The 24,739-nt window shown below is 36.6% G+C and overlaps 1 protein-coding gene across 2 annotated transcripts; it reads right to left on the bottom strand.

Annotated features, from left to right (window-relative positions):
• Positions 1–11,241: 11,241 nt before the first annotated feature.
• Positions 11,242–23,233, bottom strand: LOC131433723 (uncharacterized PE-PGRS family protein PE_PGRS10-like). Of its 2 annotated transcripts, none has more exons than XM_058600287.1 (4): positions 22,879–23,233; positions 16,675–16,840; positions 11,536–11,725; positions 11,242–11,466 (listed from the first exon to the last, which is right to left on the bottom strand). In XM_058600287.1, the coding sequence occupies exons 1-4, from the start codon at positions 22,949–22,951 to the stop codon at positions 11,329–11,331; spliced, it is 567 nt and encodes a 188-aa protein (XP_058456270.1). In that variant the 5' UTR covers positions 22,952–23,233; the 3' UTR covers positions 11,242–11,328. The 2 variants fall into 2 exon arrangements, with proteins under 2 accessions (XP_058456270.1, XP_058456271.1); XM_058600288.1 differs by having other exon boundaries at positions 22,885–23,233.
• Between the last annotated feature and the right edge of the window lie 1,506 nt (positions 23,234–24,739).

The following is a 24,739-nucleotide window of genomic DNA, read 5'->3' as shown; positions in this document are numbered from 1 at the left end:
TCGTATCGTTTCTATGAGAGGGCGCCACTAGAATTGAATCCATACCATTTTCAGTTAGTACCAACCTTCAAAAGATACGTGTATAAATTTAACAGCTGTCTGATTATTAGTTTGTGAGATATTGCATTTTGAGTGAAGCTACTTTTGTTATTGTGAAAAAAATGTAAAAAAAGGAATTTCGTGTGTTTATGAAACACTACTTTTTGATGAAAAAAAGTGCCGCCGATACCAAAAAATGGCTTGATGAGTGTTATCCAGACTCTGCACCGGGCGAAGCAACAGTTCGTAAGTGGTTTGCAAAATTTCGTACTGGTCATATGAGCACCGAAGACGATGAACGCAGTGGACGTCCAAAAGAGGCTGTTACCGATGAAAACGTGAAAAAAATCCACAAAATGATTTTCAATGACCGTAAAGTGAAGTTGATCGAGATATCTGACACCCTAAAGATATCAAAGGAACGTGTTGGACATATTATTCACGAATATTTGGATATGAGAAAGCTATGTGCAAAATGGGTGCCGCGTGAGCTCACAATCGATCAAAAACAACAACGAAAAACCATGCTGAAATTGAACGAATTGGGCTTCGAATTGCTCCCTCATCCACCGTATTCTCCAGATTTGGCCCCCAGTGACTTTTTCCTGTTCTCAGACCTCAAGAGAATGCTCGCTGGTGAAAAATTTAGAAGCAATGAAGAGGTAATCGCTGAAACTGAGGCCTATTTTGAGGCAAAGGACAAATTGTACTACAAAAATGGTATCGAAAAGTTGGAAGATCGCTATAATCGCTGTATCGCCTCTGATGGCAATTATGTTGAATAATAAAAACGAATTTTGGCAAAAAAATGTGTGTTTCTATTAAACGATACGAACTTTTCAGCCGAACTGTTAAGCAATGTTATTTTAATTTATAAGTTTGTAATAATCGTAAATAAAGGCTAACCTTTTTACAATTGGGAACAATTCAGAATTTTACAAAAAAAAATTTCCAACCACAATCTGTATGCGAAAACTTAGTATTTAGTATTAATGAACTTACAAAAATATTTCCGTTATGATATTCAACTGTAATATTTTTTTCTGTGATAATTTCAGTTAACGATCTGTGGTAATAAATGTGATGAATCAATTATCTTTATATAAATGTAGTGTAAAAACAAAATTTCACTGTGCCACTTAAAACGTGTCTGCGAGTAATCTCACCGCACTACGATTTCCTTCTTTTCGATGACAGTCTGTCATTATCTTTATTTATCTCCGTTACAGCGATGCAGCTGCATTACTAGGCATAGTTTAGTTTGGATGAATAAAATTTTTATTTTGATTATTTGATCAAAAATTTTATATACATTCGATTTTTTATTATTTACGTCACTTCGATTTTCCACGGTTAATCAGATTTACTGTATAGCTTATGTTTTTTTATTTACAGAATTATGTAAAACAATTTGTGTTCAACTGGTTGTTCCGTAAAAACTCACAAAATTGTAAGCTGATAATTTATTTTGAGATGAATTTAAAAATATTCTAAACTTGCACACATTGATGGAAAAAGTCAGCGCGTTAACATCGAATACTCTTGAATCAAATTCAATTTCGGCGTTGCATTATTTAATATTTCAGCCTCGTACATCAAAAAATCATTAAATGGCCATTTTCGAATTCGCAAGTGCCAAAGTCATAAAAAGACCCGCCATTCACTCGTTACATCTGTCGTTCATTCGTTTGTAGCTAAGCGGATCTTCGTATGGGAAACTCTGGAAAGCTGATGCGCTACGTGACCAACGGAAGGTAATGAATGGAATCCATCCTGGACTTATCGGCGCCTGTATGACAGGTGACTACTCCAACGGCTGGACGATTGCTGACGGATATATCCCAGCCGGTAGAGACAATCTAGAGACGGCCATTCGTAACATAGTATCGTGCGTCCCAAATTTTGCTCCAGTCATTGTATGATAATTTTGTCTTTGCTGAACCCCGAAAATACTTCAAAGGGGAAGAGAGGGCCGATAGTATGGTTTCTGCAAGCCAAGAAAAATGACTATCGAGTTCACTCTGATTGTCATTCAAAAAGGATCCCATCAGATCGATTGTCAATAAAATCAGTTATTTAGGAACCGCCAAAAGCTATCGAGCACTAATCGGCTGTTCTTGGATCGGCAAGTTCAAGCCAAGTTTGTTAACAGCTATTAAAGCAGCAGCTTTGCGAGATTTAATGAATCACTTTTGGATGTTGACTTTTCTGACAGCTCACTTACAACCACAAATGCAGAGACTCTTGATGTCAGTGATTTGCAGCCCCCTGCTATGACGTCATGAAACTGTGGCCAGCATCATTCTGCAAAAACCAAAGCAATGAAGAAGAATGGCTAACAAAAAACTAGATATTACAAACTACTTGTTTTTTAAAGCACTTCCCCGCAAATTATCGATTAGAATATCATCACTACGATAAGAAAATTAAGATTTTACTCGAATTGAAATGCTCGAATGTTTGTTTACCATACTCTGAGCGCTCTGATTACCCAGCAAATGCCTACGCTAGCACTTGCTGCAGCGCCCTATCCTTGTCACCGAGCTGGTGATTTGCCACAAAGGTAAAGAGAAATATATACTCTATAGTTTATTACTATAAAACAAATGTGTAGTGAACAATTAGGCTTTCTACACTCGTGCAGCAAATCCTTGAGACTAAAAGTCTATTCTCATTATTCCGGGACGGGACCATCCGGGATGTTTTTTTCCTCATCGGTGATGACTGAGCTAACGGCGTGTGCATGTATTGAAATGCCGGATCCGGCATAAAATCCATTTAGTTGCCACCGATATTACTCACCGAGGAATATTCCCGGTGCCGACGCGACGGTGCGAATATCGGCGACAACCAAATGGATTTTATGCCGGATCCGGCATTTCAATACATGCATACGCCGGCAGCTCAGTCATCACCGATGAGGAAAAAAATATCCCGGATCGTCCCGGTTGATCCCGTCCCTGTCGTCCCGGAATAGTGCGAATAGACTTTAAGAGAGTGCTGCCTAAATCTCAAAACCGTTGGGGTATTCCGTGATGAAAACAAACATCATATGTTATTCGGCTAAAGTAGGATTCACACGTTATATCAGGTGACCGTTACAGGTAAGGAATGGCAATGGAAAGGAGCTGTTTGTAACACTTATGAACACACTCCGTTAAAGATGACGGAAGTTGACTGATCGTCTGAATCGTACTTAAAACTGTTAGATGGTAAGGTTGTTTTTAAATATCAAACCAGCTGTTTTTCAAAGAAGGACGAATCTTAAAAACCTGTTTTAATCCATCTAGTGGTGTAATGATGCCTTTCTAATATCAATCATACTATCATATATAATACTGTGGTATTCTTCAAAATTATTTTTCTACGATTCTTAAAAGAATAACCAAAATAGATTTCTTTGACGTCTACTGATAAAAACTATCAATTGGAAAAGATTTGAGGTCGATTTAGAAAACTTTTTACGGTTTTTCGCTCTTTTCAGTGATGGTATAAAATTTTTAACACACTTTACCCTATATTTCCGGATCCGGAAGTCGGATCCTGATGAAATGCAGGAACTACGTATGGTCCACAGGACCTTTCATTTGAGCCTAAGTTTGTGAAAATCGATCGCGCCATCTATGAGAAAAGTTAGAACACATATTTTCATTTTTTGCACATTTTACCCCATAACTCCGGAACCGGAAGTCGGATCCGAATAATATGCAGGAATTTTGTATGGGACCACAAGACCTTTCATTTGAATCTAAGTTTGTGAAAATCGGTTCAGCCATCTCCGAGAAAAGTTAGTGCAAAAATTGTTACATACACACATACGCACATACACACACACAGACATTTTGCGTACTCGACGAACTGAGTCGAATGGTATATGACACTCGGCCCTCCGAGCCTCGGTTCAAAAGTCGGTTTTCACAGTGATTGCATAACCTTTCTACATGAGAAAGGCAAAAAGTAAACAAATCGAGTTTCTCTCTCCTACCAATAAATGCTTCAAAATCCTACAATTTTGCCTAAAAATTCGGATTCTACAAAAATCTCAATCTTAGTAATACAAAGAACTATAAAGGGCGAAACTGTTATTCAATTTGTTTACGTAAGTTTCGCCCTCCGTGTTCCATGACAACAAACGGGGTGATACTTCAATTGCTAGTAAGGAAGGGCGAAACTTTTTTTTTCTTTATTTCAGATGGTTTTCGAACCTTTTACTACTAGAAATAGTAAATGAGACAATAAAATTACTCGCAGATTTGTCTTAGTCGCAAAAACCAGCCAATCTTTTTTTTATGGAAGCCCAATTTTTAACTACCCATTTCATAAGAAAAGCTACGTTCGTTAAATTCCAATCCCAATCGAATCACGGTACGGTGATCACGTTTTCCAGAAATCTATAATATATGACACTATCTTTACGTTTCGTCTTAGACTCGTCAGTGCAGAGCAGTTCAAATTGAACTGCTTACTGCGAACTTAAACCGTTCAATTTGAACCGTTAAGCAGACTTAAAGTTATTGCTATTTGCAACACACTTGTAATAAGCACCGAAGTGTGTTGCAAAAAGCAATAACTTTACGTCTGCTTAACGGTTCAAATTGAACTGCTAAGTTCGCAGTAAGCAGTTCAATTTGAACTGCTCTGCACTGACGAGTCTAAGACGAAACGTAAAGATAGTGAAATTGGTTATGTGCCCTAGCACAAAATAAGGTTAACCCCTAAATGATATAATATATGAGTTTGCGATCAGTTTGAGATTGACTTTAGATTTCCGCAGTATGCAGTCGTCTCAATAACGTCTACTAGGTTTATATATGATTAATAATAAGAATAAGTCCGTTATTCATAATAACTGCATCGAAATTTTTTATCGCATTCTAGGACAAACCCGGGGGATTTCCCCAACTACTTTTACAGTACGGATTGCTTAGAATCTGAACCTGTGCAGACCTGTACGGAATGACTACGTGAGGATACTCACGTAGCAATAGTATCAAGTATTGCTAAATCTTTCCTGGTCCCCATTGAATTTTGATCGTGTAGTTTGATTGATCACTGGTCAAGCATAAATCATGCTACACTGTTGATTGCTGCAGTAAACCTTGTGCTTGGATCCGATCAGATCTGAGCATAGCACGTACCGATCCGATTCTCACGTGATCGTGTACCTCGTCAAGAAGAGGACACATTTTGTGTTTTTGCGAGGTGTTTAAACGTTGACTATGAATGAATAGTATTATCCTTGTTGCTGCTATAAATTTGCCAATGGTACTTCATTGCCAGCACTCGAACTAACTCTTCATTCGAATCAAGTGTCTTCTACAAGGGTCGAACATTAAACTGCGTTAACTTTGTGTATCACGCTGGGTTTACTGGAAACCATCCACCAATCAAAGATCCGCTAGCGTGATAGTCAAAGAATAGTAATACAGGCAATAGAAAAATTTATTGTACAGGGACGAACAAGACGTGAATTTTAATTCCTTGCAATAATAAGAGCTTCAGATATTGACGCTTAGATATTTTGTTTCTTTTCTTTCTGGAATAATTTACAATTTGGCTGTAAAGTTATTTTCATTTTTTTTTCCATCTTGAAAGTATGTTATTGAACATGTTCAACTCCGTGGAAAAACTTAACAGCTAAATATTTCCTAGGTTACCAAAAACTTTCTTGGCTCCAAACGGCCTATTTGAGTGACATCATGTAAGCCAGTAATACGTTTAGATTTGATCTTCAATCTCAACTAGACTAGGCGCACACACATTGCCTTAGACAGCAGTTTTAAAAAAAACTCTACTGCAGTATCTGCAGTATTGTTCATCAGTTCTATAGACTGATCAGATTACTCGCAACCGATTGACGAGAGAAAAATACGTGGTAGTAATAGATAATGTTGTTATTTATAACTTCTAAATAAAGAACACAATAGTTTAATCATTTACAGTAACGAATAATTTTGGTGCAGCCTCCGGATTCTACGATTTCGCAGTTTAGCAGTACATAAAAACTGACTCAGATATTACCTTCACAGGAAATTCTCATGAAAAGGTGAGTTGACGAATGAAGTAGTAGAGAAAAAATTTGGTAAAAAATTATTCATGAATAGGACTAGAACCCGCAGCTTTCTTCTATCCGTGTTTTACCAAATGTAATCAATTGAATGTGATAAAACATTTTGAGTTTCAAGAAAGTTTCATTCGCTTGCGGAATGATGTGAACCGCCCCAAGAAATTGTTTTCACTGTTCTCATACAAAAAGCCTATGAAATCGCCTTGAAAACCGACTTTCTAACAGAGTTTCTTAAGCCACTTGTTTCAGAATATAAAATTTCTTGTAATCATATCCTACTTCCGGAATTATAGGGTTATGTGTGCAACAACAACAAAATTCAGTCAATTTTCCCATATATGGATGAACTGTTTTTAAAAAAATTCAAATTTAATTAAAAGACTTATGCTTCCATAACAAAATAGGCTGGTGGGTAATATCAGAGACATAACCGGATTGACGTGAAAACAAATAACATTAGCTCGCCGAAACTTAAACTAAACGCTGAAACTTAAACATATTAACACCGGCGAACGACAGGTTAAAATTGGGCTAAACAAAACACATATGATAAAAATAAATCCAATATCAAATATGGTAACGCGCAACAAAAGTATAGGACATAAAGACTGTCCCAGAAAGTATGGACGCAACCAAAAACCGCTGCCATTTCGCAATGGTTCAGAATCTGTCAATTTTTATGGCTGCGTCCTGTTGTTTACACTCTTGTCTAACCACTTGTGCAGTTGTTTATTCATTTTCATTATTTGGTTTCGAAATGCGTGGACTTTCAGCAGAATAACGTCGAAAAATTGTGTACAAATGGTGCACAGAACGCGGACTGTTATTGAGAAAGATAGCAAAAATGGAAGGAGTAAGTGAAAAAGCCGTGCGAAATGCAATCAGAAAGTTCGGTGAGGATAACACCTTTGAGGATAAACCGAAAACGGGTCGAAAAAAAGGTCCTGCTAACCCTCAGTTGGATAAACGTATACTGAAGGCGTTCGAGCAAATGGAGGATGTTTCGGTTCGGGATGTGGCCAAAAAAGTGGTCACTTCGAAGTCAAATGTTCTTCGTGCTAAAGAACGTTTGAATCTTCGAACCTATAAGAAGCAGAAACAACCAAAACGTAGTCCGAAACAAAAAAGCACCGATCAGGCGGAGGGTTCGAAAGCTGTACAATACGATTCTTGCTGGAAATTTGAACTGCATAATCATGAACGACGAAACCTACGTGAAACTCGATTACAAATCTTTGCCGGGCCCACAATATTATACGGTGCGAGAAGAGCAAGTGTTAAACCACTCCGAGACATCGGTTGAAGTCGAAAAATTTGGTAAGAAAGCTATGGTCTATATACATCAATCCATACATCAAGGAATGTTTAAAAAAACGACTTCTACCCATGATTCAAAGCCACAAGGATCCTGTTGTCTTCTGGCAAGATCTTGCTTTTTGCCACTACTCGAAATCAACGGTAGAATAGTATATAACCAAAAATGTCACGAAAAAGATTGGAAAAGGTGTCAAAACTTGTCGCCAAGAAGTCTGTACGGAATTTGATGAGGAACGTTCGCAAGAAGGTGCGCCAGCTAGTCTACAATGGCTAAGTAACAAATGTTGAGAATAATATTCTGTTGTTGTAGTCTAATATTATCAGTATATCGAATAAAATTTGAATATCTAGCACTTGTGAATTATTTACAGCGAAATGAAAGTGCGTCCATACTTTCTTGGACAGTCTTTAATAGAAATAGTTCTTCATAATACCACATGCGCTATCGAAAATTTCAATCATTTAAACTAGAGTTGTATTGCAAATCAGTAGAAAAATTCTGTGAAAAATATTATTCTTGTATCTATCCTAGTTTCGATAATGCTTAGATCACTGCATTTTCAATGTCTCTTGTATGCAACCCTGTCATTTTTTCAATAGTCTAATATGATTAAAATGATCGCTTGGTGGTTGCTAGCATTCATCAGCACCTCATAAATTAAATTCGGAGAAAACTGGTTTCCATTTTTCATATAATACGTCCATGAAGATATTGCGTCAGGGTGCAGTTATAGAGTTGCTTAAATGAAATTTAATTTCACCGTTGTATACGGTATCAGGTGTTATCAGTCTTAATTAGCGAAATGTACAGATTTTTATTATTTTAGATGTTGTAGATAATGTATTAATACTTGGCATCCCTGTTCCGGCCTCACATAGAAACATTTTCAAAGATATATTCGCTGATTGATTGCACAACTTTGAGGAATCTCGGTTGTTTATGAATTTCTTGAACAACACAATATTGCATTATAAGCTACCGGAGAAGATTCTATTTTGTTTAAAATTGGCGTTACATGCGTTACTGTTTTGTAAGTTATGCGTTACTATTTTGAAGGTTACGAACTGTTACATCCGTTATTTTTCCGACAATTATAGACTTTACCATGCGTTACTATTTTGTAAGTTCTTCGTGTTACGAAGCGAAGTTATAGGTGTCACGTTACATGTGTCACGAAATAATACCATACACAGATATTAGTATTTCGGTATTCTATTTGCAAGCATTCATCAGTGTATCTGTTCGAAGTCTGCAACTGAGACATTACCCGTTTGCATGTGCCTGCAGATTTCCCCCCCAGACGCCTGGCATCATTTGCCAGAAGGTTTTTCCAGAATGCTTGTAGAAATCCGGCAAGAGTCTGACAACAATGCAACAATCGTTTCCGGCAGAGAATTTCGCCTAGCGGTTATTAACGGTTCGGTTTCTGCCGACTTTTTGCCATTCAAGACTGGCAGAACCGTTTTGAATCGGTTCATTATTTCCAACGCTTCGATCCACTCTTGCGATTCACGAGGGACATCACAGTAAAGTACGGTTGCAAAAAAGGTTACTAATACATTACAAATTTGTTAATGCACATATGACAGTTTTCCCAATCAGCACACTGAACCAAATAACTTCAAATATATGGAATATTTCTCGTTAAACACTGCACGAAAAAAATTAGCTGTAAAAACGGTTTAGAATCGCAATCTGATACTAACTCGGATGAGAACATTTTGTTTTTATAAAAATCCCTATTTATATAAATATGTGTGAAATGTGCACGCAGAACTAAACGAAATTATCTTAATGTTAGTTCCAACATTTGACCATCGTTTTCGAATTATGTACTACAATTTCTTGGTTTGAAAAATTACGGTTACGGTGATATAAATATATAATATCAGGTTGTTTAATAAATAAATAAATGCTTCAAAACCAAACAATTTAGTATATGAATAAACCGTAATTCGCCTCAACGAGAGCTATCAATTGAAGTAAAAGTAATAAGTATAACTTGTTCTTTTGCTTACTGTATTGCATTATCATACTATTTATTAACATTTTTTCAGTGCTAAGAAGCTTTTTATTTGTCGAACTTTGGAATGGTTCGTCTGTTGAATGAAATTCAAATTTTGACTAAAAGTTCAAACTATTCGCAAAACAGTTCACAGCAAGGAGCAGATCGCTTAGTATATGCACCTTTTAATTCATAGACAATTTATAAAAATGACAATTTTCTTTTACATTCTAACTTTTCCTGAGAGAAAAGATAATGTGCAACTAATTTAAATTCAATATCATGAACGTAATGAAAAAAAATATAGCAATCGAAGTAACTTGTAATACGCCGTTCATTTCATTTTAATTTTGTTGATATATTCTATATATCAGGAGTGACCTACTAAAGATCGCCCTCATAGACTATAGGTTTCGTCTTTTCAGCACTATTCATAACATTCACGAGCAAAGCTGAATACTGCTTTATAACTCTTAAAAGTAAAGACAATAGGTCTAAAAAAGCGTAATTCTACATTATTTATAGGCGATATTTACTTTCGTAAGAAAAAAAACACTTCAATATAAAAATGTTCACACCGCGATGTGGGCATATCATGCTCAATTATTTTTGACATTTCACTTCTAGGTACACGCTAAACGCAAACTGTTTAACATGACTGAACTAATAGCCTTTTTCGTCACGAGATGGTGTTACTGTGACGTCTTTTTCGATTTGTATTGTATTCGTTAAAGTGATCCATGTTGATATATAATATATTTGATTATAGGGAACATGTGTTTGACACAGCAATATCTTTCACATCACTTGACTGATAGGTAAGATGATCCAAAGACAGAGATAGATATCCATGACTTTTAGTACATAATAAGCTTACTTGGTGCAAAGTAAAAAATAATACAAATAATATCTTTCTTTTTCCGTGTACAACTGTGTTATGACATCAGTTGGAGCTTACCCTGAAAAACTTGATATTTCCAGAAATCGGTTCAATTGACCTTACTCATATTAAAAAAAACTGAAAATGTCAACAATATTGTCATTGATTTTCTTAGTGGCCAGCACAACCCACAGTTCCCGCTTTTTCGGCCGATCTACTTCGACTCGAATAATTTGAGCTTGCTTTACATTCAGTGTAGCAAAATCTATTCAACTTTCGGTGCGCTTCGGGCATGAAGCGAATCTATAAGAAATCGAAAGTTTGTTTCTATTTCACGCGATGTAAACTTTGAAGGGGAATTAGTTGATAAAACGAGCTTCATTATAAAATGTGCCCTACACATTTTGTTTCATGTTGTTCAAATTACTGTAAACTGAAAGCTTTCCGATTACTTCGAACGTGCTCTTGAAAATTTTATGTATCCTAGCACTTATAAAAAAAACTATAAAACAGTTAGCTTTCCTGTTTCAAAAGGCGAATGACCGTTAGAAACAAAGAAAAATATTTTTGAAGAATAATAGAAATCTATATTTTATAATCCCTATTAGTCGAGATTATGTTATGCAAACTTCTCGACAAAACTATCCAATAAGTCATGTATCCATGCTTCGCCGAACGTCAATTGCAAAGAACAATTCACCTTATACGATTATTCAAATGTACCCGGTTACCGTTCTCTAGCGAGGAGGTCCGGCTCCGGGAACGCCTCTGGCATAATAAACAAACGCATTAAGTTGACAAATCCGTGTTATCCCACATGAATAGGAGGAGCGGGCAAATTTTCGCACATACGTATATGATCGAAATGATATGTGTCTCATTCTGGTATCTTCCGAAGACACATTAGTCGGAGTGGGGCGCAATAAAACAAGTTTGACAGAACACGTTCCGTATATTTCGATACATCCTGAAACTGATGAAATAGTTTAAACTCCGTACTCCACTTCTTTTGTATGTCATTATGTGAAACTGATTGAGTTTCCTTGCGAAACACTTGGTTTCCCATTGGCCACCGAAAAACCTCCAGTATATGAAAGACTAACGTCATGGTTACCGGGCAAATGATACGACTGGCTGCCAGACATTCCAGCGGAACCCTGATCAAAACAAAAATAAAAAAATAGTAATATAGTAAATTTATACAGTAATTGATTCCTTCAACACACCGAAAATCCTCCTGGTCCACCCTGGAATCCTTGTGATGCCGAATTGGCCGCCGAAGCACCGAACCCTCCCAACGGTCCCTGATTGTAGAATGATTGAGCTCCGGCATTAGCTGCACTGGCCCCAAATCCTTGAGGTCCAAACTGTTGATTGAATGCATTAGCATTTGCATTCGAGCTCGATGCTCCGAACCTGTAAAGAGCAAACTGATGAGTTTTCTTTGCATACATCATGAAACAGCTAGCTGACAATTGTGAATCATTTTCTATCATTCAATCACTCAGGTCTACGAAGAACTTTCAAATCAATTCCACTATGGGTCTCTACTACTGCTACACTAGAGAGCTCTATGCTCGCGTTCTTTGGATTGAATTTCGAACCGGAAAATATCATCCATTCTGGACACGTTCATCCAATCAAGTTAATGAGGTCTTAAGGCTTGTCTCGTGCACCTGTTGGTGAAGTTCGAGAATAGAAATACCCGGGATCATCGAATCGATCCCACACCCCAGCTGCAGTGCTGAGCGGTTTGAAAAATATCAGGGTCGAATCGGTCGTAAAAGCGTGCCCAATGGTGTGCCATTTCGAATTTCATCAATTTTTATCAAACACATTTCTTAGAATATTAATCAGCTTGACGGCGGCCAGTCTAAACGAAATCTGCTGCATTTTCTGAACCATCAATCTTCCGGCAAGTGATCACACCAAATTGAAAAATGGTCTCATTGGTTGTATTTATTTGGACTCCTGATTAGGTTGCGTTGGTTTGCGCAAATCAGTATCCCGAGTGCAAGTTTACTGTGTCGATACAACCTTTTATCATTTTTCTTATAATCTATGTCCATTAATTTGTAGAAAAGTATTTCGCTTCACTGCCGTAGTGGTAGGGTGAGTTTAGGGATCACTGGTCTAAAAGATGGTGATTATGTATCTCAGTAATATAATTTTTTAATTTTTTTTTTCATACACATGCTATCTAACTTCAGGCAAAGACATCATATTAACAAGATATCCAGCTCTCACATTTCCCGAACAAATCATTGACAACATCCTTTTTTGCGAACATGTCGCCCTCAGGTGAGTCCGCATCGAATCTCATACATAGAAGTAGGGGAGAGAAATGTCAAATTCGTGCGCGCCAAAATAGCAGGGCTGCGCACCCATACAATTGACATGATATGTTGAATGTGATGCCGTGCGATGGCGTTGTTGAACTGAAGATTGATTTCGCTCCAAGCTGACAGGGTCTGCTTCAGTGTAGCCCAGTATAACCACAATGAATGAACGTCAAAGCTTGAAATCAATGGTAATTAAGCTTGATCGCAGAAGCACCATTGCTTGTATAAAACTAGTCTTATTATTTACTACGCATGTTGTTCCAGACAACTGTTCTTCGTTATTGCCATCACGACTAATGGTGATTCATGACTGGGTAGAGTAAGACGTGAGAATGAACTTTTAGGTTACTGTCAGAGTAAAAGCGTCACGAAGCGCGCTTGCGAGCTACTTGCATTTGATCATAGCAAACCTGTCAGAGTGAATGCGATGCGAAAACAGTACATCGCATTGAATCGCTTCGCTTCGGTCCGCGTTCCGCGCTCACTCTGACATCAAGCTTAGATGAGTTATTAAATTGTTACGATACTGAACTTACTTTTATTTTTGCGGACAGTATTTAAAAGTACTGTTTTGCTTTTATATTTTACAAAATCATAACAAAAACAGCTTATCACTTGGTCAGCGATCATTGAAGCTATATGCAATTCAGAGTTTAAATTATTATGACTTTCAATTACCACCCGAAACAAAACATGGTATCACAGAAACAGGCATGTAATTTTTTTATCAGATTATTTAAATGTAGAGGTTGTACCTCTTACTTGATTCTATTAGATTTTTTGTTTGTAAAATGCTTAAGGAGGGCACTCTATGAATCAGTAAATAATATGGTCTACTTTCATTATTCTATTGTGCAGAAACCGGAGATGGCGGGAAAATTCTTTTTGGAGCATCTGTAGATGTAGGCGTGAGGATAAGAAAAACAAATTATTCAAAATGACGAACATATCGAGCAGTTTAAAGTTTAAAGGCCTTTTTTAATCCACCTAGTGGTGTAATGATGCCTTTCTAAGATTACTTATGTTTTCAGAAATATCACTAGAAAATTCTGTCATGATGTTTTTTTTTTCAATCTTGAATTAAATTGAAACTTTATTTGGTTATAAATTAACATAAGGAGTGCATCTAAAATTAGCTATCCACATACATTTGTGTTTCTGCGTTTTCAAAATGTCGCGTATTGAAAAGGAAGTGAAAAATAAGGTTCTGGACACATGTCTAATGTCGTTTTCGCTTGATGACAAACCTAACCCAGTTTCCACTCTAACTGCTGTCAAACCGTTTGTTTGAAGTCAGTTTCGAACCTAGTTTCAACGTTGTTGAACTGAAAATCGAGTCAGTTTCGAACCTGGTTTTTAAATCAGTTTTACACAAACCCCCGTTGCTAAGTGCGAAATCAACACAGTTTCGCGAAAAGCGTTTGTTTGATGAAACTACCGTGGGTCAGTTTCAGTTTTCTCAAGCAAAAACGACATAAGTGAGAAGGGTATTACTATGCGAAAATTGACGAATCGGATTGGAATTCATCACGCCAGTGTTAAAACTATCATTAATAAGTTTGGGGAACAGTATTCTTTGGATGAGCTATCAGGAAGAGGCAGAAAACCCGGTTCGGAAATTGTGTTTGCGTCTTTTGCAGTGTCCGGATGCATGCGTTTTTATGGACGATGAGACTTATGTAAAGGAGGACTTAAAAACCATTTCAGGTCCACAATACTTTACTGTCGTCGTTGGGGAGGATGTGAGCGATGCCGTCAGGTCGATTCAAGTGGAGAAATTCGGTCGAAAGGTACTGGTATGGCAAGCAATATGTTCCTGTGGTTTGAAGTCAACCATTTTTTACACTACCGGAACTATAAATGCAGAAATCTATCGATCTGAGTGTCTCCAGAAGAGATTACTGTCTTTATATAAGAAGCATAGTACAACTCCACTTTTTTGGCCGGATTTAACGTCGGCTCACTATGCCAAAACCACTCTCAATTGGCTTGCGGAATAGGGTATAAATTTCGTTCAGAAAAATATCAATCCACCAAATTGCCCTCAGCTTCGACCCTTTCAAGAAAACTGGTAAGGCAGCTGGGAACATGCAGCAGTTCAAAAAAAATTGGGCTCAAGCGTCCCAAAAATGAGATGCAACACTTGTCCGGAACTTGATGAAGAGCATTCGATCAAAAGTTCGAAAATTCGTTAAGGAATAACTTAAATTTCATCCGGTTTTCATTATGCTCAAGTTTAACCTCGTACAATAAAGGATCAATTTTTAGTAGTACCCGGATAAAATTAAACAGCAACCTATGAGACTACAGGAACTGGGAAGCGGTAAAGCCGAAGCCGGTTCGTTTAGTAAGTAATATATCCTACAAATTAAATCTGTTTTGAGCCAAATCTAAAAGAATTTTATCCTTATTCCTATGGGACTATGAGATTTCTTTTTTGAGCCTAAGTTTGTGAAAATCGGTCAAGCCATCTCTGAAAAAATGAGTGTCATTATTTGACGCATAATCGCACACAGACATTGCTCAACTTGAGGCCAATTTTCACTAGTTAATTTTTCAAGTGAGAAAGGTAATAAGTATACTTTTATGGAATATATTCGTCATGATTTTGTGATAATACTAACAGTGGGTACAAGTTAAATAAAAGATTTACAGATTTACATATTTTTCATCTGCAAAATATAGATTTAAATGTGGCAACCCTGCACGCTATACGATATCGAACAAAGCACGCTACGAACGGATCAAAGCCGGTGGTGTTTTCTGCTTCCGTACCGCACGTACCGACGTTGCATCGTCAATTTGAATGAATTGGCACTCATCGCCCTATAATCTCGGAATCGGAAGTTGGATCTGGATGAAATTGCACAGTATCTTTCAAGACAATGAGAGCTTTAGTTTGAATCAAAATTTGTGGAAATCGGTGTAATCGTTGCTGAAAAATCGAAGTGAGTTCCATTTTTGGATCTTTTCTTCACTATTATCGGTGCTATCGGAATGGGAAACCGGAGACTAGTAGTCCCAAAATAGGTTTATATATCCACTAGGTAACAATGTCTGTTAACTAGAATTTACCAGTAAGATTTATATAAATTTGCACATCGTTTTGCCATTACTTGTGAAAAAATATTCATGGAAATGAACGTTTGTCCCTTATCGCGCTGTAATACCGAAATCGGAAGTCGGATCTGGATCAACTTTTCGGGGACTTTTTTAAAATTTTAAAGACCTTTTATTAGCATCTTAGTTTGTGAAAACCGGTTGAGTAATTTTCGATAAAACTAAGTGCGCATTTTAACATAGATTTGCACTTCCTTTGAATTCCGTAACCAGTAGTCAGATAAAGATGAAATTTATTAGCAAGCTATGGAACCATAAGAACATTCGTTTGAGTTTAAGATTGTAAAAATCGAATCAGCCATCTCTGAGAAAAGTGAGGGACATACAAAAATATATGCAAAAAAACAAGAAATTTTCTTTATGTTTTTATTCAAAGTATGTTTTTGAACTTTGTTGTCAGACAACATATCATGAATAAAAAACGGATTTTTCATAGAGCCTCCCTTAAACAGTTTTTTCAAAATTAGCTGAACCTATCCAACTCTTGAATTGTCATTCCAAACACTTTCGAATTGACCCGAATAAAGCAATTTGATAGGCATCTTGACTCTTAGTATCCACAGACGATGAATCAGAATCTAGTAGCCTAAAACCCCACGGGAAGATCGTCCAACCGGGATTTGTATTCGTACAGAGTACTTTTTCATGAACGCGAAATCTATGTCAGGACGAAAATTTAACAGGTTTCCAATAAAAAAAACTACTTATAGGTCATTTGGATAACGTTTCCAACTTGTTCCACGAAAAAATCACTCGGGAAATATGTGTTTTATAAAGAAATTTGCAGTCGTAGACCACAAACTAAACATTTCATCTCTAATATAAACTTTCCTGAAATTCTGTTACCTTTCTATAGAGAAAGGCAAAAGGTAAAATAACAACAATCCAAGTATTCAAACTTACCCTCCAAACTGCCGCTTCGGTCGCGAATGACTGGGAGACATCAGCAGATCCATCAAACTCCTGGCATGCTTCCGTACCGCGGGATTGGATTTCCGCACATTCAAGGAAGATTCAACCAGTATTTCTTCATGAGCCGCATCACTTGCTCTGATTTTAAGTGCCTCATCTGAAATTGAATTTACACAGGTTTAGTAAGGAACAACGATTCAGTGTTACTCAAAATAAACTGGTAATTGAAAGCTGAACCTATTCACTTAAAAATACCGTCCAAAATATTTGAATTGTGCACTAGATCTAAATCTAATTCTTTTTGTTGTTTTCCATCAGCTTCAAAATAACTTTAAAATGCTGTGCACATATAAATAATCGTTGCACAGCCTTTGAAAAAAAAATGGATTTAAAAAGAAGTCGCATCTGCAAGAAATTTAATTCAAAAGAATCCTACTGTGCCTCGTGCTTCCATATACTCACATTACGAAAACACAAAAAAGATGGCGAACGAATTAACAATTGCAATTATTTCTCTTCTGAGCAAAACGTATTGAAAAATGTGTGACACACTCGACTAATCAATCAAGAAATGATAAGCTAAAATAAAAATCCCTAGGTCACCTCACGCGCATGCTCTTGGAGTAATAATGCTATGGGTTATCCCATAACCGCAAGAAACCGGTTAGGTTGATAGAGAACCAACATATGCTACAGAAATATATTTATATTGTGACGGCTAAGCCGGTTTCATATATCGGAACTGATGGAGATAAAGGTAATAAATAAGAAAATTTTTAATTATTTTTTCTTTCGGATTTAAAACTGCTGCAATTAACGGAGTTAGTTTCCCAAATTAGGACATGTATTCAGTTATAAAGGAATAAATAAAAACTCCATATGAGCATATAAATAATGCAGGTAGACTTATTGTACCAATAGTCATTTCACGACAGTAGAGTCGTCACGTTATTTCACGGATTTACGGATTAATGAGTTGTAACAAAATCAGATACAACTTCCTCGCTTCGTATCTTGGAAACAATATCACAGAAAGATTACTTCTACAAATGTTCATCTTACACTTTCAGTATATGAGATGAATTATGCAGCAGAGATGAATACGGGTACCAATACCCTAAATAAAATAAAACCAGATATTATGAAAATTCGGTTTATCGAAACAGCCCATAATTCTATTTATATTGCGGCAATATTGCACACTCGTTGTCGTGGTATTCGTGTTTGCCTTTTTCTTATCGGAAAACAATTCGATCACTGTGAAAACCGACATTTGAACCCAGTTTCATATGACACAAATAAGAATATGACACAAATAAGCTCTCACTTTTCTCCGAGATTGTGACAAATTTAGGTCTATATGACTATTGTTTACATATTTTTTTCCATTTCATATCGATCCGATCTCCGAATTCGAAATTACGATAGAAAATATAAAAAAAATGCAAAAAATAATCACTCACTTTCCTCCGCGATGGCTACACCAATTTTCCTATCCTTAGATTCAATGAAAGGTCCTACAACACCATCGATATTTTTTTAATTTCATACGAATTTTACTTCTGGTTCCAGGGTTATAGGGGAAAGAGTGATGAGTTTTGTTTTGTAAGAGAAGATGTAAAAATGAACATATTCTATCAAAAATAGTTAATAAATTCCTCTAGCTAAAAGGTCTTATAATTTGAAGACCACACAAACTCACTTTGGATACACCGGTCCTCGATTAGCGATCAAAATTCGAATAATTTGCCAAGAAGTACTTGGCGTGGCAGGCGATCTGCGGGTGCGGTAAATTCAGGAAGTCGTATATAACAATAGGCGCCTTCTTTGTTCGTCCAGAAGGTAACACAGGTGTTCAATCCAAATTTATAAAAATAGTGCTCATATGTGTTTTGTATTCTTTCAATATTTCGAAAACATCCGACTCAAAATAAATTTTTTGTCAGTTGCCATTTTTGTCCGTCTGCATTTTTTTCGAGTACCGTCCTTTTTCCGGGAGAACCGAAAATGCTTGGTTACTGTTCAAACGATATACAATATATGTTAGTAAATTTGCCATTGATTAGGACACAAAGATCACTGATAAATCAAATCCTTGTTGAACCTCATGAGGATCATGTTGGTTTAAACAAGTGGTTCTCAAACTATCCCTGACACTGCGGTAATGCAACGAAACTTCTTAGACCTAATCATGCGTTGTCGCTGGTTGGTGGGCTTTAGGTACCAGTTTGGGAATCACGAATTTAAACAATTTAAATGTGGGTTCAGTGTAAAAGACGAAAAACTCAAATGTCATCCGACTGTTCAACTTCAAAACCTAATCATTAAAAAAAGCGATGTTGTGCATTTGATGAGATCAAAAGGCGGGTGGGTAATGTCATAAGACATAACTGGATGATGTAAATACGAATTAAATGGATAGTTCTGGACCTAGAATTCTGGACCCGAATGCTAGAACTGAATTCTGAAACGCAATTTTGATGCTATATTCTGGAACTGAATCCTGAATTTGAACTTAGAAACAGAATTCTGGATTGTTGAATTGAACACTGAACCTGTGTTCTAGAGCTGAATATTGGAACTGAATTGAAGACCAGGATTCTGGTTAGACATTGAATTCTGAATCTTAATCTAGCACCGAGCTCTGGACCTGGATCCTGGTTTGCAACTGATTTTTAGTTACCAAATTCCGGTCAGGGATTCAATTTTTTCAATTCAATTGAATGCGGATCCATAATTCGGCTCCTCGAATGCAGATTCCAGAAAATCTTCAGTTTCTGAGTTCAGTTATACTTCTAGCGTTCTGAAACTGAGTTTTGAAAGAAAATTCTAGACCAGCATTGCATTCTGGAACTGAATTCTTGTATTCTGGAATGCATTTTAGAACTAAATTCAGGAAATATAACTGAATTTTGGAATGAACCTTAATTTCAGTTCCAGAAATCATTTCAAAAATTCACATTCATTACAGAATTCATTTACGAAATTAGGCTTCAAAGACCAGATCTAGATCCGGTTACGAAATCCCGGCTTCGAATCAAGTTCTTAAATTCTGTTTCATTTCCCGAATTCTGAAACACAAATTTTGGTCTTGGATTCTAGACGGGGAAATGAATTTTAGAAGATTAGATGCAACCGAGCAAATGATCTGATGATGAATAAAGTATCTTAACCATTCCGCATAAACAAATACGATAAACTAATTATACTAGATATCGTCAAACGTTCATGGATATGGTTTGGATTATACATGAAATGGTTTATTACGCTGATCAAATACTTTGAGGAAAAAAGAATCTCAATCCTGCTACCTGTGATAGACTGAAATGGATTCGGTTTAATGTTTACACCTATGGAAAAGTTGCATGAGTCATCGCCCTTCCGTAAAGTAGGTGTAGCTTCAGCATTTTCTCTTTCTTATTCTTCATCCTTTCCGTTGAATGATGAAGATGGAGACAGCTGATAATAAAATGTATTATGCTGTCAAGATGTTCAATCTGAGTCGAAGTCAATCCACCAAGACCATCGTCACACCATAACGCAAGATCTTTTATGTAGCTCACTCTATTTAGTTCGCCTCGAGAAACGAATAACTGATTATTGTCGAAGATATCAAGTTATTTCTGAATAAACAGCATAATTTTGGCTGCAAACTTTCAAGAACAAACTAAAAGTCTGCGTAAGAAAGGTGAGAGATCGACGTCATTGATGTAAATTACGAACAGGAGCAAACCACGGTGACTTCTTTGTGGTAGTGTCTCTATTTTTACCAACATTCTGCAACAAACTTGATAGGACTTAATTCAGTCCAGAAACCTTCCATAGAAACCAACACACTTTAGTTTCGCTACTGCAAAGTCATCTTGTCAAATACATCTGTTTGAAGTCGACAAATTTGTAGCAACTCAAGCAGCTTGGGAACTGAACTTATTGACAAATGAAGACAAACACGAGAAAAGGTCCTAAGTGCAAATGAGAGTTTCTCTTTGTTCACTTTCTCTTTCGATTATTACGGTAATATCGGTAATCCCTGTCTCTAACTCTTTCCAAAGAATAACGACTGAACCCATCGACTTTCGATCTGTAGTTAAGAAAATGTTGGAAAAATAGGGGTATGCCGTAATAACTGAAATAGTAATTAAACAAAGAGAATCTATCAGTTGCACTTGGGACCTTTTCTAATGTTCATCGAGAAATGTTTGTTGCCTTTCTTGTACGCGATGAATAATACAAAAAAAATGAGTAAGAACATGACCATCTGATAATAAGACTGAAGATTGCGTGCAATAGAATTGAGAAAAGGACCACGACCAGAATTCAAGAAATATTTGAGATATTTGTCGTGACGATAGTCCTTAGTAAAAAATGACTGACAAATTGACTTCAGCATTAGGATGCAAAGTAATATTTTTATAGTTGCCGTCTGGATCGGCTATGCATTAAAGTATAAGTAACAGTCCGATTTAGTGACTTCAATTCAATTGAAACTGAATGTGGAACACATTGACGATCTCTCTACTGCAGTAAACTTCACTCTCTTCTCTTCAATCGAGGCTCAGTTTAACCACCGTCAGTTGATCTCTTGAAGTAGCAAAATATCTCCTTCAATAGCGTGAGAGCGGTCATACACATAAATTAATTGTTTCCTCCTTCAGTTTTCATTTTTAATACTTTAATCCATTTACAATTCTATTCGTTCGAACTTGCTTATTACCAAGAGCGAAGGCAATGGAGCAGGTAGACTACTTGGCACTTGAAACTGAGCAAACAAAACTAGGTACGATTATTCAACTGACGATGAATCCTGGGAGCTTCACTTGAAAATGGCAGCAAAAGTCAAATGATTTAGTAGGGATATGCTGACGGTCGGCGGCCATAAATTTCATTTTGATCTTATATTATTCGATTGAAAATGAAATTTTACCGCACTGATCTTGACTGAAGCCTACAGTCTGCACCCTTTTTCGTCGCTTGTGAAAAAGTGACTTTTACCTAAAATCATCCACTCTCTCGACTGTTTGTTGTGCGAGTTAATTCACATCGCATATTCACACATATTCCAATTGTATTGTACACAAAATGAACCAGCGAGAACAAAAGAGAGTATTTATAACTGGAGACGGTAAGAGGAGTAGAATATCACAATAGTGTCCATAGAACATTATATATCTTTATAATTGATCAGAAACGTTCAAATCTCCAAACAACACCAAAATTAAATTACATGATTGGGCTATATTAAATTCAACTAGCATTTTAGTTATTCTATTTTATTCTTTTGCTTTCACTTTTACTATAGTCAGAAGTAGAGATGGGCAATTCGTTCGCGAACGACTCAAAAGAACTAGTTCTTTTCAAAGAATAAATGATCAATAGTTCTTTTTTTGAGAATGGCAGTTCTTCAGTACAACAGTTCAAAGTCGTTGACATTTTTTTCGCTCGCTCAATCTTTTTCGAACTACGAAACCTCCGTTCTAATTGGAATCTCGGTTAGTCATTCAAAAAGCAAACTAACTATGAACGAACAGCTCTCGAGAACTAGTTCTTTTAATAGAACTCTGCATCACTGAACGGTTCTTTGAACTGAACTATTTTGCCCATCTCTAGTCAGAAGGCATTTCTGACCCTAGCCTGTATGTTGAGATTCGAAATCGGATAAGCTCATTTCAATTTAATTGATTACCATGAAAACAACACTTCATACTCGTAAAAATTTTAAAACAAACGATTATCACTGCAAGCAATACTATACTGCAGCAAATGGAATTACAATGAAGTCTTAAGTTTAGGCCGAAAAATAGTTTCCATCACTGAAGTATGAATAATCAATATTTGTAAAACTAGTGTTAAAATATGGTATGGTTGGATTTGAATTGGCGTGATCATTCCCGAGTTGGCGACTCAATGCATAGGGCACTAGTCTTACAAGACAGTTGTCGTATGTTCGAGTACCGACCTGGAAGGATTCTTAGTGTCAGTAGAATCGTAGCACCCACCAGTCATGCAACGGTTCTGTACACTACCATTCGACTGCGTAGTCTGTTGAAACAGAAGGTCAAATTCCACAAAATTAATGTAATACCAAAGCTTTAAATTTGAATTCACAGCGCTTCCTCCGTCTATACCAAAAAGTGATCATATCGCTGTTCTTGATTTAGATTTAAATATTATTTCTACATTTTACAAATAACGCACCTTTACCTTCGTCATGAGCACTAATAGAGACTACCAGTAGGGCTAACGTTAGAATACAAATCACAGATTTCATTGTTCCACTTTTGTTAATTAACTTTTGACACTTCAGTTGGTCCGGAGTTTTATAAACAATTTCATCCGATGTCGTTCACAGCCAAAACTAAACTGAGTTCCGATCTTTCGATGTCTGTTGTAGACTAGTCCTGCCTCGAACAAAACTTGAATTCCAGGTTTTTTTCACTTGAGACTTTGTTTGCCTTTCAAATCTTCGCAGCATCCGGACTTTAGTAGTTCCGCAAGAGGAAGAGAAGACGAAGATGCTCCGAAATACATATGGCTTCAAAACAAATAGGAAATCACGAAAAGCCGAACAACAAGTTCGTATGCTATAGCTGAGCGAAAATTTGATGTGATTCTCGGCTTATCACACCGTATTATTTAAAACAACATAAGCAAAACAGATTTCTTGACCTTGCGCGCTGTGTGAAAAGCGACATGCGTTGATAGAGTCTGTTGTGATGCTAAGCTTCCGACCTGCTACCAATGTGGAATCCCCGCATTTGCACTAATAAAAATACCTACGGTGCTGGACCGGTCGGTCTGGGAATTTTCTGTTTTACTTCTTAGCCAACGACCCACGACGCCTATCGAACACAGCACTGATGCCATCGCGAAGGTAATCTGCTTTCCTTAGCTAAATATAGCATGAAAATATCTTCATTTGTTTACAGAGACCATAATATTTAACTATTCGATTTATGGAACGAGTTCATCATATTTTGGAATTGGAACATTATTCAACCACTAAAGATGCGAGAACTTACTTCAGGTACAAATAAATTGAAATGATCTCTAGAAAAGAAATTGTCAAACATGTTCCGCTGTTTGAAAAAATTGAATCTTAAAATCATTTAAAAACATTTCTCTTTGATAAGTAGTGAATATTTCAACAAAGCAAGAATATTCCATAAGAAATTCAAATCTTTTCATTCATACTTTAAGAATTGTCGATTGCTGTTGGATATAGATTGATCTACTATCTGAAATTAAAAAACCTGCTTTAATCTACTTAGTGGTGTAATGATGCCTTTCTGATGTATAATATTGTGGTATTCTATTCAAAATTCTTCTTTTCGATTTTTGAAAGAAACCAAGAAATTGCTTGTGCATGAGCTAGTATAGCATACAGAATAAAACAATACTTTGCTCGCGTAGGTTATGCTTAAGAAAACGAAATGGGTTCACTATTATATGCACTTCCGGCACCGGAACCCGAGAACCGGTATAATCGAAGGTATAATCGAAGACCAACTAACATGACGTACAAACTCTACTAGACTTTATTCAAATCTTTGTTCAAATCTTTGTGTTCAGCCTAAGATTGAGAATAAAGGTTTTGAGCTCAGTTTACAACATTTTTTACGGTTTTGTTTCGCCGGTTTAAGTGACGGTGTACAATATTGAACACACTTTACCCTATAATTCTGGAACCGGAAATCGGATCCGGATGAAATTCAGAAATTCCGTATGGGACCGTGAGACCATCCATTTTAATCTAAGTTTGTGGAAATCGGTCAAACCATCCCTGAGAAAAGTGAGTGAGATTCATTTTGGAATATATGACTGCTATTTCCGGTACTTCCGGAACCGGATTTGTGTAGTTTTGAGAAGAGTTTAGAAAATTTTTTACGTGTTTTGTTTCGCCGGTTTAAGTGACGGTGTACAATATTGAACACACATTGCCCTATAACTCCGTAACCGGAAGTCGGATCCGAATGAAATTCAAAAATTCCGTATGGGCCCATGAGACCTTTCATTTGTCAAAATCGGTTCAGCCATCTCCGAGAAAACCTAGTGATTA

Source organism: Malaya genurostris, chromosome 3 (genome assembly GCF_030247185.1).
Source record: "Malaya genurostris strain Urasoe2022 chromosome 3, Malgen_1.1, whole genome shotgun sequence".
Lineage (NCBI taxonomy): Eukaryota > Metazoa > Arthropoda > Insecta > Diptera > Culicidae > Malaya > Malaya genurostris.
Note: the sequence above shows the minus strand (reverse complement) of the source record. Positions and strands in the feature narration are given on the sequence as shown.

Excerpts from the sequence above, each read along its gene's own strand:
- LOC131433723 (XM_058600287.1), bottom strand. The coding sequence starts at position 22,951 with ATGAAATCTGTGATTTGTATTCTAACGTTAGCCCTACTGGTAGTCTCT. Across the intron at positions 16,841-22,878 it reads TGCTCATGACGAAGGTAAAG|ATGAGGCACTTAAAATCAGA; the intron begins GTGCGTTATTTG and ends ATTCAATTTCAG. Across the intron at positions 11,726-16,674 it reads CCGAAGCGGCAGTTTGGAGG|GTTCGGAGCATCGAGCTCGA; the intron begins GTAAGTTTGAAT and ends TGCTCTTTACAG.